Consider the following 13781-nt stretch of genomic DNA (forward strand, 5'->3'; position numbering starts at 1 on the left):
TCACACACGTGCGCAAGGAAGCCTCAGATAACTGATGTCAAACAAAGAACAACAACTGGAACGATCACAAGTGTCTCAAAAAGCTCATATATGAAGGGTGGACCAGAGCAATAATTAACTGGGAGAGTGCCATAAAATTATTTCCACTTATAGCACAGCCTTTTTTTTTTTTTTCCCCAAGTGAATTAGATAGACACCGAGTGTTAGTATTCAAGTAGATACCAGGAATTTACATTACTTTTAGATCATTAAAACCTGAGTATTACATGCATTGTGCATATATTGCAGTCCTTTGCAGCACAATACAAAACACATTGATAGTTTCTACTCCCTGCATTATGTCTTCCTGCAAAGGGGCGAGAAAAGGAAAGATGTTTTATTCAAGAAAAGAACCCAAACATCGCGCGTAAAAGAAAACAGCTTACTAGACATAAATATAAAATATGTAAGTGATCTGAGAATATGTTTGCTGTCAAATTCACTTCCAGGCAAAGGATACTACATTAAAAGTTCTGCCAAAATCCTCATGGACTGAAGTAAGTGATGAGGTACATGAAATTTGCTGCAAGATAAGCTTCCTCATTGCTATTCTATGCAATCTGAGTGGTACCAAGAATATCAAATCGCAGTACCTGTTTTAAAAACTTTTAAATATGTCTGGAAGCGTTGGCTTTCGTTATGTTATCATAAACATCCTTACATCTTGCACTTAAAGCAGTCATTTATACAAGACTTTTAAAGTACATTAGTACATTCAATCTTGCTTAGCTAAATTGGTACAGAGGAAAAGCTTGCAGACAGGGTATCACCCAGCTCGGCAAAAGTGCATTTCTTCTCCAATTCTTACGGTAAAGAGACCAACCAATCTTTCCAGTACTGAAGTTAATAATGAATGTATTTGTTTCCACTTACTAAGTTTCTGGTCACCTTTACTTATTCTACATATATGTTCGCCCCCTTAATTATGCAGGTTTTCATTACTGCCCTAGCCAATTTTGCATCATAGAGAACTCATTTGTCATTTAAAACATAAAATCTTCAAAGCATCCAATAAGAAACTGTGCCGTAAGTCTACATGGAGCTAACAAATCTGCAAATATTCATTCGTCACACACGTACACCCACACACACACTCAGTTTTTGGTCATAGGACACCTCAACTCTGCAAAACTTTTTGATATTGATTCTAGTGCAGTTAGCTCTCTTCAGGTTCACCCCTGCAACCTCCATCCGAGCCACTTCCTACAGCCTGGACTTTTTGCTCCCCACCTTGTATTAATTTAAGGCTGAGATGTTACGAGAGCCTTGGGGACAGGACTCTGAAACCCAGAGACAGCTCTACAAGTTTCTCTCTCCAGCACCCAACTCTCTCCCACCGTTTGTCTGCACATCTCTCCCACTCCCTCCCTTCTCATACCATGGGAGAGTGATGGTTATGGGTTCCTTTGGTTCTTCATCAGCCTAAATATTCAGAAATTCTTACCCACAAGTCGATGGCTCCTCTGGCTGCTTCCCCAAGAGCCTCTGGAGAAAACTGCAGCAAACCACCCCACCACTGACAAAGGGCAAAGCAAGTCTCACCTCTTCCTGCACAGAAACATCACCTAGCATCCCTTCCCCATTCCCAGAGACACTACTTGCCAAAAACAGTGGCAGGAGCATGCATCAAACCTCCAGGTTGCTGAACAGAGTTGTCTCCTTTTCCTCTCCCCATAAAAACCACTGGGAACAGCCTCCAGCCGTTTCAGCAACCCGTAAAAGCTGCTGGTCTGCTCTAAAGGGCAGCAGATTTGTCTTTCACCTCTTCCAACACGCCCCCGGCAGTGAGAAATGAGCAAGGTGTCTGTACCCAGATGTGGTCTCTTCCCCCAACCTCTTCTCCCCCTTCCCACAGACAGCTAGTACAATGGGGAAATACTGTAGAGGCAGACAGAATTTGTGCAACACTTTATTACACTGCTGAAGACTGGGAATCAGTTCTGGCGACAGCCTCTTTTCTGTTACTCAGGCTGAGGAAGTCAATAGTACAATGTTATTACAAGGTCACTGTCCCACCGAGGGAACCACACAAACAGTCTCAATACTGGCAGTTGCAACTTTGTCCTGTTAGAAGGGCAATTCAGGCTGCAAAGTGTAATGCTGTTACAACCAGGTGCCCTCCAGTTGCCAGTGTATTTGCCACTCCTGTTATTTTCCAATGGCAAAAAGCAGTCTCTAAACTTTTGAGAGTGATACTGCAGTCAGACTAAGACTTCAGGTGAAAGGCAGTAGCACAGATATTCACAACAGACAAACGTACAATTACAGCAAAGCATGGAAGGTTCTATTTGGCACAAAGTGGAAAGTCAGAGCTTTCATTTCAAGAACAGAACATGCTTACGTGATTGTAAAGAAATCAGTACTTGCAGCAAGAGGCAAGACAAGTTACGGTAACCTTTTGTGGGAGAGAAAGGGAATCAGTAAAAGCCATGTCTGCAATGGTATCTTTTCTGTTTCAGTCTTAACAGAAACCAACATTTTTACTTAAACTCCCTTTTAAAACAAACCTGATGATGTGATACCTTAGACAGTGTCAACTAAGGGTCTAACTTCACTACACTTCTATACATCGCACAGCAGACCCATATCAGTCGTCCTGAATTCCCATGAAAGTGCTTGCACAACTGCATAGCTAATGGTCAGAAGAATCATGCAATATAAGGCGACAGGTACAGCCAAATTGACCCTTTTATTGTAATTGGAAATATTGATTTCCAAAATAAAGCACTTTCAGGGTAACTAGAAAACATACTTTTTCCAAACCTGGAGCCTAGAAGTTAGTGGTGACATTTTAGAATGAGGTAAACATACTGCATAGGCTAGATATTTAAATCCAAATTCCAAAAGTGATTTGGCTTAATTGTGAAATTATTTAAAACTGGAGAGAAAGAAAAAACTATATACTTATAAAAACCTGAAAACAAATCCAGGTTGACCCTAACAGCAAATTAGAAAATAACTCATTTACAATGGGCATTTCCTACTGCCTTTTTTTTTTTGTTAAGGTAGCCAGACAAAAGCACAATTTTAAAAGAGCTTTGCTGCTTTTTCCATGGAGCTGTTACTTCCAGAATACCTGCTCAACCTCAGCTTGCCTCCTTCAGTTAATCTGAGCCAAGAGTGGTACTGGACACACAATGTCACAACACTCCAGTGAATACTGGCCTTCCAGCCCCTGCTGCAGCTTTTCTTGCCCGAGCCTGCGTTCTGGAGCAATGACAAAGCTTTATGACACAGGGTGTTCAGAATAGAGACTGGTGCATAACAGAGAGTGTCAGAGATCCCAATTATAATTTTAAACCATTTGAAAACTAAGTTATAATTAATAATAGTGCCTTTTGTGATTCTTGTATTTTTATTTAAAATTTGTTGTGAAATTGCAGGTTCACTTTTTTAATATTCCCTTGTATCAGTGTATAGTTCCCAGAAATAATTCCTGTCAGGCAATGCAGTTTTCTGAAAAGATAGTATCTTCCATCCTCACCACATTTTCAATAAACTCTGTAGAAGTCAGTCAATTATCAGACTAAGATAAAGTGCATATATTCCTTTCTGATACAGGCAACAAAGTTGTGGACTGAAAAAATAAATCATACTGAAACCACACAAAAAATCCCACTGTGGCCATTTAGCACCCCACAATTAAGTTATCCCACCGAGTACTGCCCAAAAATACTTTTCTTCAAGTGTCTGTTAGCTTAAAAAAAAGGAACTTATAACATTAAAAATAATGGCTCCTTTTTAATTAGACTCTGAGAATCATGAATTTATGTAATCCTTGAAAGCTACAGCTCCCCCGAGGCTGGCATACTGCCTTGACAACTTGTAAGTAGTTTGCATTTTACCCTTTGGATCCAGGCTTCAAGCTTGCAAAAGCTTTGGAGTTCTTAAGGGAATGTGAAATTTCATTGAGAAAAGAAATAAAATGATAGTCCCTTTCCGACTTCTTGGACTCAAAAATAACTACAATGGTAAAGTGAGGTTCGGGGCGAGTCAGAAAGTACGTGCTTTGGACTTTGTCATCGTAGAAGTGAACAACCTTCTCCAAACTGTTGAGGTCAGAGGTTCTATCAGTCATAATCATGATTACATTGGGCCAGTGCATAACAGGCCTGTCACTGGGCAGAGACACCACTGCAGGGTACTGATCCACTCCTTTGGGGGCTTCCCTGTAAGAATGGGGATGATGATAGCCATGTCCCTGAAAACTCTCTGACCCACGATTGTCAAAAATTAAGGAAACATTGATGGCATCATACTTGCGGATGAAGCTGGAAATTTTCCCAAAGTAATCAGGATTTGTTTTAGCAGTCAAAGTTTTCATTTCAGATGCTGTTGTTTGTCGACTAAGGGCCTCATGAAAGTAAAAGCTAAACTTAGCAAGGAGAATGTTTTTGAGCTTCATCAGCCAGAGGAAGAGGTGCGGAGGTTGTACAGCCTTCTGAGACTGCCCTCCAAACAGATGCTTCTTGGTCTCTCGCTGTTTCTCAAAAATTTGGCCCCAAGTCTGCAGTTTTGTGTGAGCAGTGTGCAAGTTGACCAGGGATGGAAGGAACTTCCACTCTGAGATCTGAGCCTGAGCCTTTAAGAGATGTGCAAGTACATCTACTTCCAGCTGGAAACTGCTTTCAAGTGGACTGAGGATTGGATGATGAAATCTAGAAAACATAACATTATTCAAGACATGAGAAATGCTGTACACAACAGTGAAATTATGAGATAGTATTTGTCAATTCACAGACAGAAGACCAAACATCAAAGCAGAATAAAGTGTAAACCAAAAAATAGCCTTGTTAATTTTAAAAAAGTTATTTTAACATAATTAGGGCAAATATTTTAATGAGCATATAGCACTTGGTATTTGACAAAAACACCTGTCAGACATTTCTCTATCAAAGCAAGGGAGTTATATTCGATCAGTTCAACAATGATCACTGTTTATCTTGATCCATGAACTACTATAGCACCATATCTCTTTAAATTCAGGTGGGCTTTTTCCAATTTAAAATCTCTTCTGGTGGTAAAATACATCTTGATAGTTCTGGAATAGCAGTAAGACATTAAGTTAAATCAAAGGAATTATGTTATAAATTTGCTGTTTGTATAGGGAAGCTATGAGGAAGCCAAGACAAGCTTTTTTTTTTTTCCCCCTTTTAAAAGTTCACAATAAAATTGTGATGGGAAATCAGTCAATAGAACCATGATTAACTGTATTTACCAATGAACCAGGTCTCAAACTTCAAACCTTGGTGTACTAAAAGCAATGAAGGGGAAAAACATTTGGCAAGATTTCATCATATCACAATGAAGGCACTGTAACAATCAATTTCTCTCTCACTAAAAATTCAGGTCAAGATCAGCTCTCAATTTAACAGATGTTCAAAAAAGAAAAAAAAAAACCACAAACCACCTCATCTACCAGGTAGAAGTGCCACTGCACATCTTATTCACAAGAGTGATCCTACTACTAGAACAAATCTCTATGAAATGGAATTTTATAGATCCATTCTATAGCTTTCTCTTCTAACTTTATTTTTCTAAACATCAGGAAAAGACAGATCAAGCCTACCTCCCCTTGATATTCAAATTACTGGTAAATTTATAACATCAGCATTGATAAATAGATACTTAATTCAAACTGTGCAAAACTGTTCCAGTTACAGAAGCTAAATATGTAACTTGAGAAAGAATGAGTCTTCAGCAAAGACAGAAGTGGCCCTTTTACTAAAAGGTGTTCCCTAACAGGCATTTAGCATTCTTAAAGAGGTCTCCAACAAAGAACAACCAATAGTTCAAAGACAAGACTTGACTTAAGTAAAGGTAGATTTATTCCCTCACTTCAGAAAAATATCCTGGGTCTTGTTATTGCTTTAAAACAAAGAAGTTTATACTGAATCCTTCCAACCAGCTCATCTTCAGACAAAGTGAAAGTGACTCCATTATTCACCTCAGCTTCCAGGACACAATACATATAATCAATTTTGGAAATACTTGCTTCAAAACCAAAACACTTAATTTTGTTGTGAACCAGAAGAGAGAGAATTTTAGGCTTTTCATCCCTTCTCCCTTCACTATTTTTTCTTTGACTTTCCATCAAGCTCTTGCCAAAACATTAATTCTTAGGCTTGTGAAAATTGTCTAACAACATTATCACTATTTTTAAGCGTCTCTTTTTTTTGGACAGCCACAATGCAGGTCTCGAAAGGATTTGCTATTAAGATGCAAGTCCAAATTTATTTGAAGACAATGAAATGATGAATATCATAAATCAGTTGATGCACCATGTTCTGCAAACAGGCTAGGTTGGGTCACCAACCTAGCCACCTTCTGTACACAGTACATGTCAGCAACCATCATATCTGCCTGCTACAGCAGAGATACAGTGATTACTGGCTACTTTGGTGAGCTGAGAAGCCCAGAGTATATTTACATTTCTTTGAACAAACAACAGTCAATTAAAAATAATATTCTGCTAACAGTCAACATTATATATTTCAAATGGTTTTGGTATTCAGCAGGAAAAGAGTTTTGTTGCCATGTATTAAAAAGGGGAAAAAAGCATGACGCAACATTATTTATTCCAAATATTCCCATCAAGTGCACATTTAGCACAGTGTATTCAACACACCTGCAGTGAGACCAAGAAGGTTATTCTTCAACCTTAAAAGCAATTAAAAAATTCCTACTAATGCAGCACTGCCAAGTCTCCTGGATTAACATTATGATGTATGGCTTCCCACTTCTACTTTGCTTCATGGCTCATAGCTATTTTCATGTTTCACTGCACAGCAGGATTTGTGAAACTGTTTTAATCCAACAATACACACTTCGGCCACAGCTGAGAAGCTTGATATGGTTGCAGAGTAAACTAACAGGTTATGTACTCAGTATATCTGCTGCAATTAACTTTCATAACACAGAAGCATCTGACTGAGCTCAATATCATGTAAAACAGACAGGTTTTTTACAATATTTCAATAAGCCAGAGTGTTAAGAACTTAAAAACACATTGGAAAATTGATTTTTTCCCCCCTAATCATTCTCAAAAGCAGAGAGATGCCAGAGGTTTGTTTTGCAGACTATGAAGAAGCCTCATTTTTCTACAACTTTTTATTTTCTTCCATAGATCACATATGCATGCATGTATTTACAAAATGCTGACTAGATGAAAAACATAACACTTAAAAATAATTACATCAAAATAGATTTACTAGTTACTTATTCATTTTATACTAAGCTTGTAAAGGATGCTGCTTCTGATGCTGTTTTAATTATTTCAGTTGAGATCCCACCCAAACCAAGTTAAAAAATTCAGGAAAAGTTACTTCTCCAGCTGTATTCTATAGAAAAAGAGAGGAAAATGTCTAGTATCGGCTGTGTACAAGTCAGCAATAAGTAGTAACAAAATAGCTTTAAACTGTTCAAGAGTTAATGATTTTTCAGATATAGACGATATGACTTGATTGTTGACAGTCAATTAATTCTGCCATTCCTTTACCAGCAAGCAGTTATTTGCTCTACATTATCTGAACAGCTATTTTTAGATGTAAAGGAAAGAAACCAAGGCCAGAACCTACCTACAGAACAGATGCCCTGTCTGGCCTTACCACAGTTGGCTGAAATAATGGCACACATCCTCGACTATAAGTGAGGAATATATTGACAGATGGAAAGAGACTGCGTAAGGACGAGTTTATTTGACCTTTCACCTGCGAGGGTCAACAGACTGTAAACCAGAAATGCCTTCCAGCCAGTGCACATCAACGTAACAGCTCCCAGAAACTGATCCAAGATATGAAGAAACTAAAGGAAGGACTAAAGGGAGATTATATTACCCCCCTTTTTTTCATAAATATTCTGTACATGACTGGGGAGGACCACACAGCAGCTACTGAATTAGCCCTAACAGCATCTTAGAATGTCTCCATCTTAGAGACTGCTCATTAACCCAAAGCAAGATCATCAGTATTTTCCCCAGGGAGACACTGCTTATTTTTTTTTAAGAGGTTATAATAATGCCTTAGAAGTACAGACATGTCACTGAACTTTATTTAAATAGCATAGTAAAACATTTCATATATAACAGTCTCCAGCCACTTCGTCAAAGTATCAGTTTTGGTTTTCAGATTTTTAACAGTGCTGTTGACTCAGCACATGCTCAAAACAGATGGTGATGGTTAGTGTGCAACATAAATCAACTCTTCAAAGCAAACTTACCTCCCTTTACTCTTTAATTTTTATTGCACCAAGGAAAAAATAGGTAAGTTTCATTTTTCAGTGGACTAACAGCCCTGATATTATAAGGGCTCACAAACCAAGAATTGCAAAACAATCACCAGTAAGATCATATACACTAGTTTTGATTTTCAAGTAGCAAAATTGCATAGCAATTTGCCTAAGTTATTCCTAAAAATATAAGGGAGTCAGCTGCAGTGCTTAGATTTGGAATGTCAGAAAGTAGCACTGAATTATTCTGATTTTTCCTAGGTGTACACTTTAAAAATCATAACTGAAAAAAATAAGACCTCAGAATATTCTCCCCAAATGTCTTCTTAGACACTATTTCAGTAACAAAGATTTTTAAAAATTCAGCTACATTTGAAAGTTATCTTCCTACGATGGCTACGTTGTTTTGCTTTAAAATAAAGAGCTAGAATTTGAGTCTGTTGACAAGCATTCAAAAATTCTTTCTTTTTTAAACTGCCATCACTTTCAAGACTCACGTGTTAGATATGAAATACCCATCCCAGAGTCATTTAGAAACATCCTGGGATTCTTGAAACAGGAACTATTAGATTTTAACTTCAAGAAACCATAATGGTAGGGACCAAAGACTCAGAGGTGCTCCTTCTACTGGCTCCAATACCTCTTAAGAGAAGTGATAACAGAGCACCATAAAACCCTACCAGGTAGACCAAATAGCGATGGTGTAGCTTTTAGAATTAAGCAGACATATATTCTAGTCTAAAAGTAAAATTGTCACACAAATACGTGTTTTATTTACATATCAATTTTACTGAAGTCCATATGGAATTAAGCCTTGTTTCCCCTCCACTCCTAATGAAAAAGCGCACAAATTCTTACATCTTTTATAAGGAAAATGACTCTTCCTCTCTGCTGAATATGAACATGCAGAGTATTAATTAAGGAATAGGGAAGGAGGTTCCTAGAACATGATGAGCAGAAGCACTCTCCCTTTTTTATTTTTCTTCTTCTTCAGGGTCATGTTTTGAGACTTCATGCATCTGATGCTGCTGACCAACATTGACTTCATTCACGAATTCATGCAAGCGGCTGTGCTGCTCAGCAGTCAAAGGACAGCAAACTCTTTAGGCTTGCTTTGAACCTCAACATCATTTATTACAGATCATACATCTGAGTACTTACTGCCATCAAATAAGCACTGACCTTGAGCTGTATTTCTTTAAGATGGATTCCAAAATGTTTACCAGTTCCTCAGAGTTAATGAACTTTTGGGTGCTGAGCGTGTACATTTTTTCATAGAAGTCAGCAATTTCCATCCGAGCCTGAACAAAAAAACAGAGCTGTTCAGACAGGTGAGAAAGCAGCTCTTCCAAGTGAGGAGCTGTTCCTCCTAGTGCATTGCGACCCGTCGCCACCACCTTCTTCAGCTCATTATGCAGAGATGTGTAGATGGTTCGGATGGAGTCCTTTCGGCTGAAGAATGACTGACCACCTGTTCAGATAAATATGGAGGTATTACCAAAATCCAGGGACAGCATAGACAGACAGCAATACTGGAAAATTGTATATAACCACTCTTGTTTTCCCCTAGGTGTTCCTAAGTGTTGTTTGATCACAGTATTTTTTTTTTAAAATCAAGAAACAAATTTCAGTGAAGAAACAAATTTTACTTTTGCAAGTAATTGAATTACACATAGCATATACTCAGAAGCACTTTATGTAATTTCATGCAAGTTACACTTGTCCCAATTCGTATCTCAGCAGCCAGTAATTGCTGCAAAACTTCAACTCCCTTCACATCTGCCTCAGTTAGTTATGGTGTGACCTTTCTGCCTCAGTTATGGCATGACCTTTCAGAAAACAAGGGTTCAGTTAAATTTGCCACTATGATACATGACCTGGAAATACTGTTACCTGTGGAAGTCAGATGAATCAAGTCGTCATGAAATTTTCATAGCCTCCACTCCTATTAATAACTCTAGATCTTTCCAAGAGCATTCCCCTAACAATACCTCTTCAATCATGAAGCATTCAAATTTGCAAAGCAACCTTTAAATGGGAACCATGTGACATTTGTGTGTACAAACCAAATGTTTCCAGTCCCTACACAATCTTAATATAAACCAGAATTCAAAGGGAAAACAATCACAGTTTATCTCAGTAAGACCACAGTGCAGGTTAATCCATAACCAAAACTGATGGCAAAAAAACAGAAGTCTGTGCTTCTCTCTACCTGCTCAACACTACAAGGAATTTAAAAAAGAAAAAAAGACAAAAGTAGAGGGTCAAAGTAAAGGATATTTAACTTTGATGCTACCAAAAGACTGTACAAATGCACTAACCTTACTTCATAATTTCTATTTACAGATGGCCTTACGGGCCGCTGTGGCACTCAACAGCTGCAGCAGAGCAAGGATCACAGGGACTGAATCTGCAGAACTTTTAAAGAGATTCCAAATGTAGGTTCCACTTTGAAACTGCTCATAAATTTTGTAATGGTGGATAGTCCTTTTCACATCCATTTTACACATATAATGTTCAAAAGTGACAGTGATTTGAAGCAGAAAGGCAGAGAATTGGTTATCACAGTGAAACAGCTACCTTCCTAAGCCAAGTGCTGCCCCCACATCATGGGCAGGATGAAGAATCATCTATTGCTGTTGTTCATGAAGTATATAAACAAACAAAACTTTGTCCCTTCTGTTGTCAATTTTATCCTTTCTGCAAGCACCAAATTCACTTTTTAAAGTCAGCCTTACAAAGAGTTTTGTCTGTAAAGATCTTCTTATAAAATAGTTCCAAGTCACCACTTAAACATGAGAGCAGAATTTTCTTGATGCTTTACTGCCTTACACATCAGACTCATATCCCTTAATCCATTTTCCATGCCAGTCTGCAGTTCAAAGAAAAAATAAGCAGCTTTGCCCAGAGGGTAACATGGTGAGAGCTCACCCTCTGCCAGTCTAGGATTTTTCTATTCACATACTGAGAGAGTGAGAAGCAGCCAAGATTGTGGCCAAAACCTCCTGAGATCCTGCAGAGTCTACATGAATAACATTTTTTAAGGAGGCTATCTCCAGCCCCAAGTACTTACACATGTACTTACACATATGCAGCTCTAATATTAGGCCCTGGAACTGTGACGTGAAAAAGCTTTAACCCTTTGCTCACCCCACTGAGCTCACCTTTGCCAGAATCTCAGCCAGAGCATCCCAGCACAGAAACACCTCTGGCTACATCTTGGGAATGGCAGGTAGGTAGCTTGCCAGCCAATAAAGAGATGTACCTATTCGCACAGCCACTGTGCCACCTGCACGGCACCTGCACTCTTATTTGTTCCTTAGGGGTAGCCCAAACGGCACAGCCGATTTCTCACTGGGCCCACGGACACTTGCTGACCCAGGACCTGTGTTTAGACGCACAGACACGCACCTCACCGAGGCCAGGGTCCTCAGGTACCTAGCACTATGCAACTACCGCTGACAGACTACCTCACTGGGCTACGGCGGCCGCCCGTTCCCTACCGCGCTGCCGACACCCGCGGAGCTAAATCCGGGGCAGGCCGTAAGCAAGCACGGCCGCGCTGGGCCCCCAGCAGCGACCTCAGGCGAGGCCGAGGGGCGGCCCGGAGAGGGACGGGGGACCCGAAGGACAGGGGGAGCGCAGAGGGATTCCCCCCCACCCGGGGCGCGAGGGGCGGCGGCCGGGCGGCCCGGCTATACCTAGCTTCTGGCCCAGGAAGGTCATGCTGTGGTAGGCCTTCTCGGCGGCGGCCAGGTGAGCCAGCCCGGCCAGCAGGGCCAGCCAGCTGGCCCCCGCGCTCTTGTTGGCCTCCCGCTCCTTCTCCACATTGTCCTTGGCCTTGTCGTAGGAGAAGATGCCCAGGTGGGAGAAGAAGGTCTCCAGCACGGCCTGCTCCACCGGCACCGGCGCGCCCAGCGGGATCGACTCCCCCATCCCGCCCGGCGGTGCCGCCGCCGCCGCCTCCACAACGGCCACTACTTCCGGGTCCAGCGCCGCGGCCGCGTAAGGGAAGAAGCTCGCGCCGCCTCTCCCCACGCTCCTGCCCTTGTCACGTGACAAGCGAGGCAGGGAGGCGGGCGGGGGGACGCCGGCTCGGAGTCACGTGACGGGCGGGAACGCGCAGTGCCCGTTTAACGGCTGGGCGGTTGCCGCGTGGGGAGCCGTTTGGCCTCGCTGCGGAGGCTCCGTCGAGCGGCGCCGCAAGCTCCGGGGCGTTCCCGCGGCATCCTCAGGCAGCGACCGCGGAAGGCCCGAGCCCTCGAGCTCCGCCGCTGCGCCTGCGTTCCTCCTCACGGGTCGGCCGGTTCCGCGAGGCGCGTTGATGTTTTCGGGCTGGCCGCACTGGCACCGGTTCCCGCAACGAGCTGTCCTCCACCCTGTCCGCGTTGCTTTTTATGAAACTGAAACCCGAAGCCCATTTTCATGCTAAATTGTTTTTTCAGTTAAAAAGTTCTAAAATACAAGGTCTTGCAGGTGACCTTATTCCCACCCTTCGGCATTTACCCTGGTGGGACTCCCACAGAGCCTTCCAGCTCGTCTGAACATCTGTTTATAGCTTCCCCTCCCTTGTGACTGGGAGATCATAAATCGCCCAAATTAATCCTTTTTTTTTTCAGATCATGTTTTGGACAGAAGAGCTCCGTGAACTGATTCACCCTAGAGGCAATGAGGAGGAGAGCACAGTTGAGGGGCATGAGGCCACAGAAGGGGGGCTGTTGTGGCAGCACTGACTGGTCCAACTCCTCCGGAACAGCCGCCTCCCTTACACCAAGCAAGGCTCTCACACAGGCAGTTCCTCTCCTGGCTGAGTTGCAGCTCTCCAGCTACTCCAAAACTTAAAACATTCCCAGTTTCCTCTCTGGACAGTATTTCCCTGCACTCTACTTGCACCTGCATTTGTTTTTAACCCGACATGGAGACAAAACACAGCATCAGTTCTCTAACTCTGGGCAAGACCCATATACTAATTAAACTAGCTGCCTACCTCTTGTCCAGGAAACACTCAAAACACACTGTAATTTAAAACAGGCACCAGATGCAAAAAATGGCTTTAGGTGTGAAGCAGCCTTTTTAATTAACCTTAACTACACTGTGTCTGTAACACAGGTTTTTTTTACTGTGGCATTGTACTGTAAATAGGGTAGCTAAAGGATTGGGTTTGGATACAAAAATTAATTTTCATCAGAACAATTGGTCTAATACCAAAGATAAGTCTGCCAAGCCCTTCGTCACTTTTCATTTCTAGGTGTGGGCACCTCTGTATGCGTATGTGAGTTAATTCAGAATGGTGCGTAACATCCTTGGAAAGGTTCAGGTTAGAATGAAAGTTTCGGCTTTAAATGCTTAAAACTTGAAGTAGCTTAACTGAAGTTATGAGGTCTTCATTCTTACAGCTGACGAGTTTGAGTTCTGCATGCACAAAAAGCTGCCTCCTTCCCAAATTCAACGATATTTACTTAGCGTGCCTAAGGGACAAAATGACTGTAGGACTTCATAGCTACTCGACAATGGAC

At 41.4% G+C, this 13781-nt stretch overlaps 1 protein-coding gene across 2 annotated transcripts; it reads right to left on the reverse strand.

Annotated features, from left to right (window-relative positions):
- Nucleotides 1-1946: 1946 nt before the first annotated feature.
- On the reverse strand, nt 1947-12308 carry KICS2 (KICSTOR subunit 2). 2 transcript variants are annotated; one of them, XM_075494872.1, is made up of 4 exons: nt 11967-12307; nt 9663-9736; nt 9448-9584; nt 1947-4697 (listed from the first exon to the last, which is right to left on the reverse strand). In XM_075494872.1, exons 1-4 carry the CDS (start codon nt 12199-12201, stop codon nt 3881-3883), a joined length of 1263 nt encoding a protein of 420 aa, XP_075350987.1. In that variant the 5' UTR covers nt 12202-12307; the 3' UTR covers nt 1947-3880. The 2 variants fall into 2 exon arrangements, with proteins under 2 accessions (XP_075350987.1, XP_075350980.1); XM_075494865.1 differs by having other exon boundaries at nt 9448-9736; nt 11967-12308.
- Nucleotides 12309-13781: the final 1473 nt, after the last annotated feature.

Source organism: Mycteria americana, chromosome 1 (assembly GCF_035582795.1).
Source record: "Mycteria americana isolate JAX WOST 10 ecotype Jacksonville Zoo and Gardens chromosome 1, USCA_MyAme_1.0, whole genome shotgun sequence".
NCBI classification, from domain to species: Eukaryota; Metazoa; Chordata; class Aves; order Ciconiiformes; family Ciconiidae; genus Mycteria; species Mycteria americana.

Coding starts and splice junctions, on each gene's coding strand:
- KICS2 (XM_075494865.1), bottom strand. CDS start 12,201: ATGGGGGAGTCGATCCCGCTGGGCGCGCCGGTGCCGGTGGAGCAGGCC. Junction 9,737..11,966: donor CTTCCTGGGCCAGAAGCTAG/GTATAGCCGGGC, acceptor TTATCTGAACAG/GTGGTCAGTCATTCTTCAGC. Junction 4,698..9,447: donor TTAAAGAAATACAGCTCAAG/GTCAGTGCTTAT, acceptor TATGTTTTCTAG/ATTTCATCATCCAATCCTCA.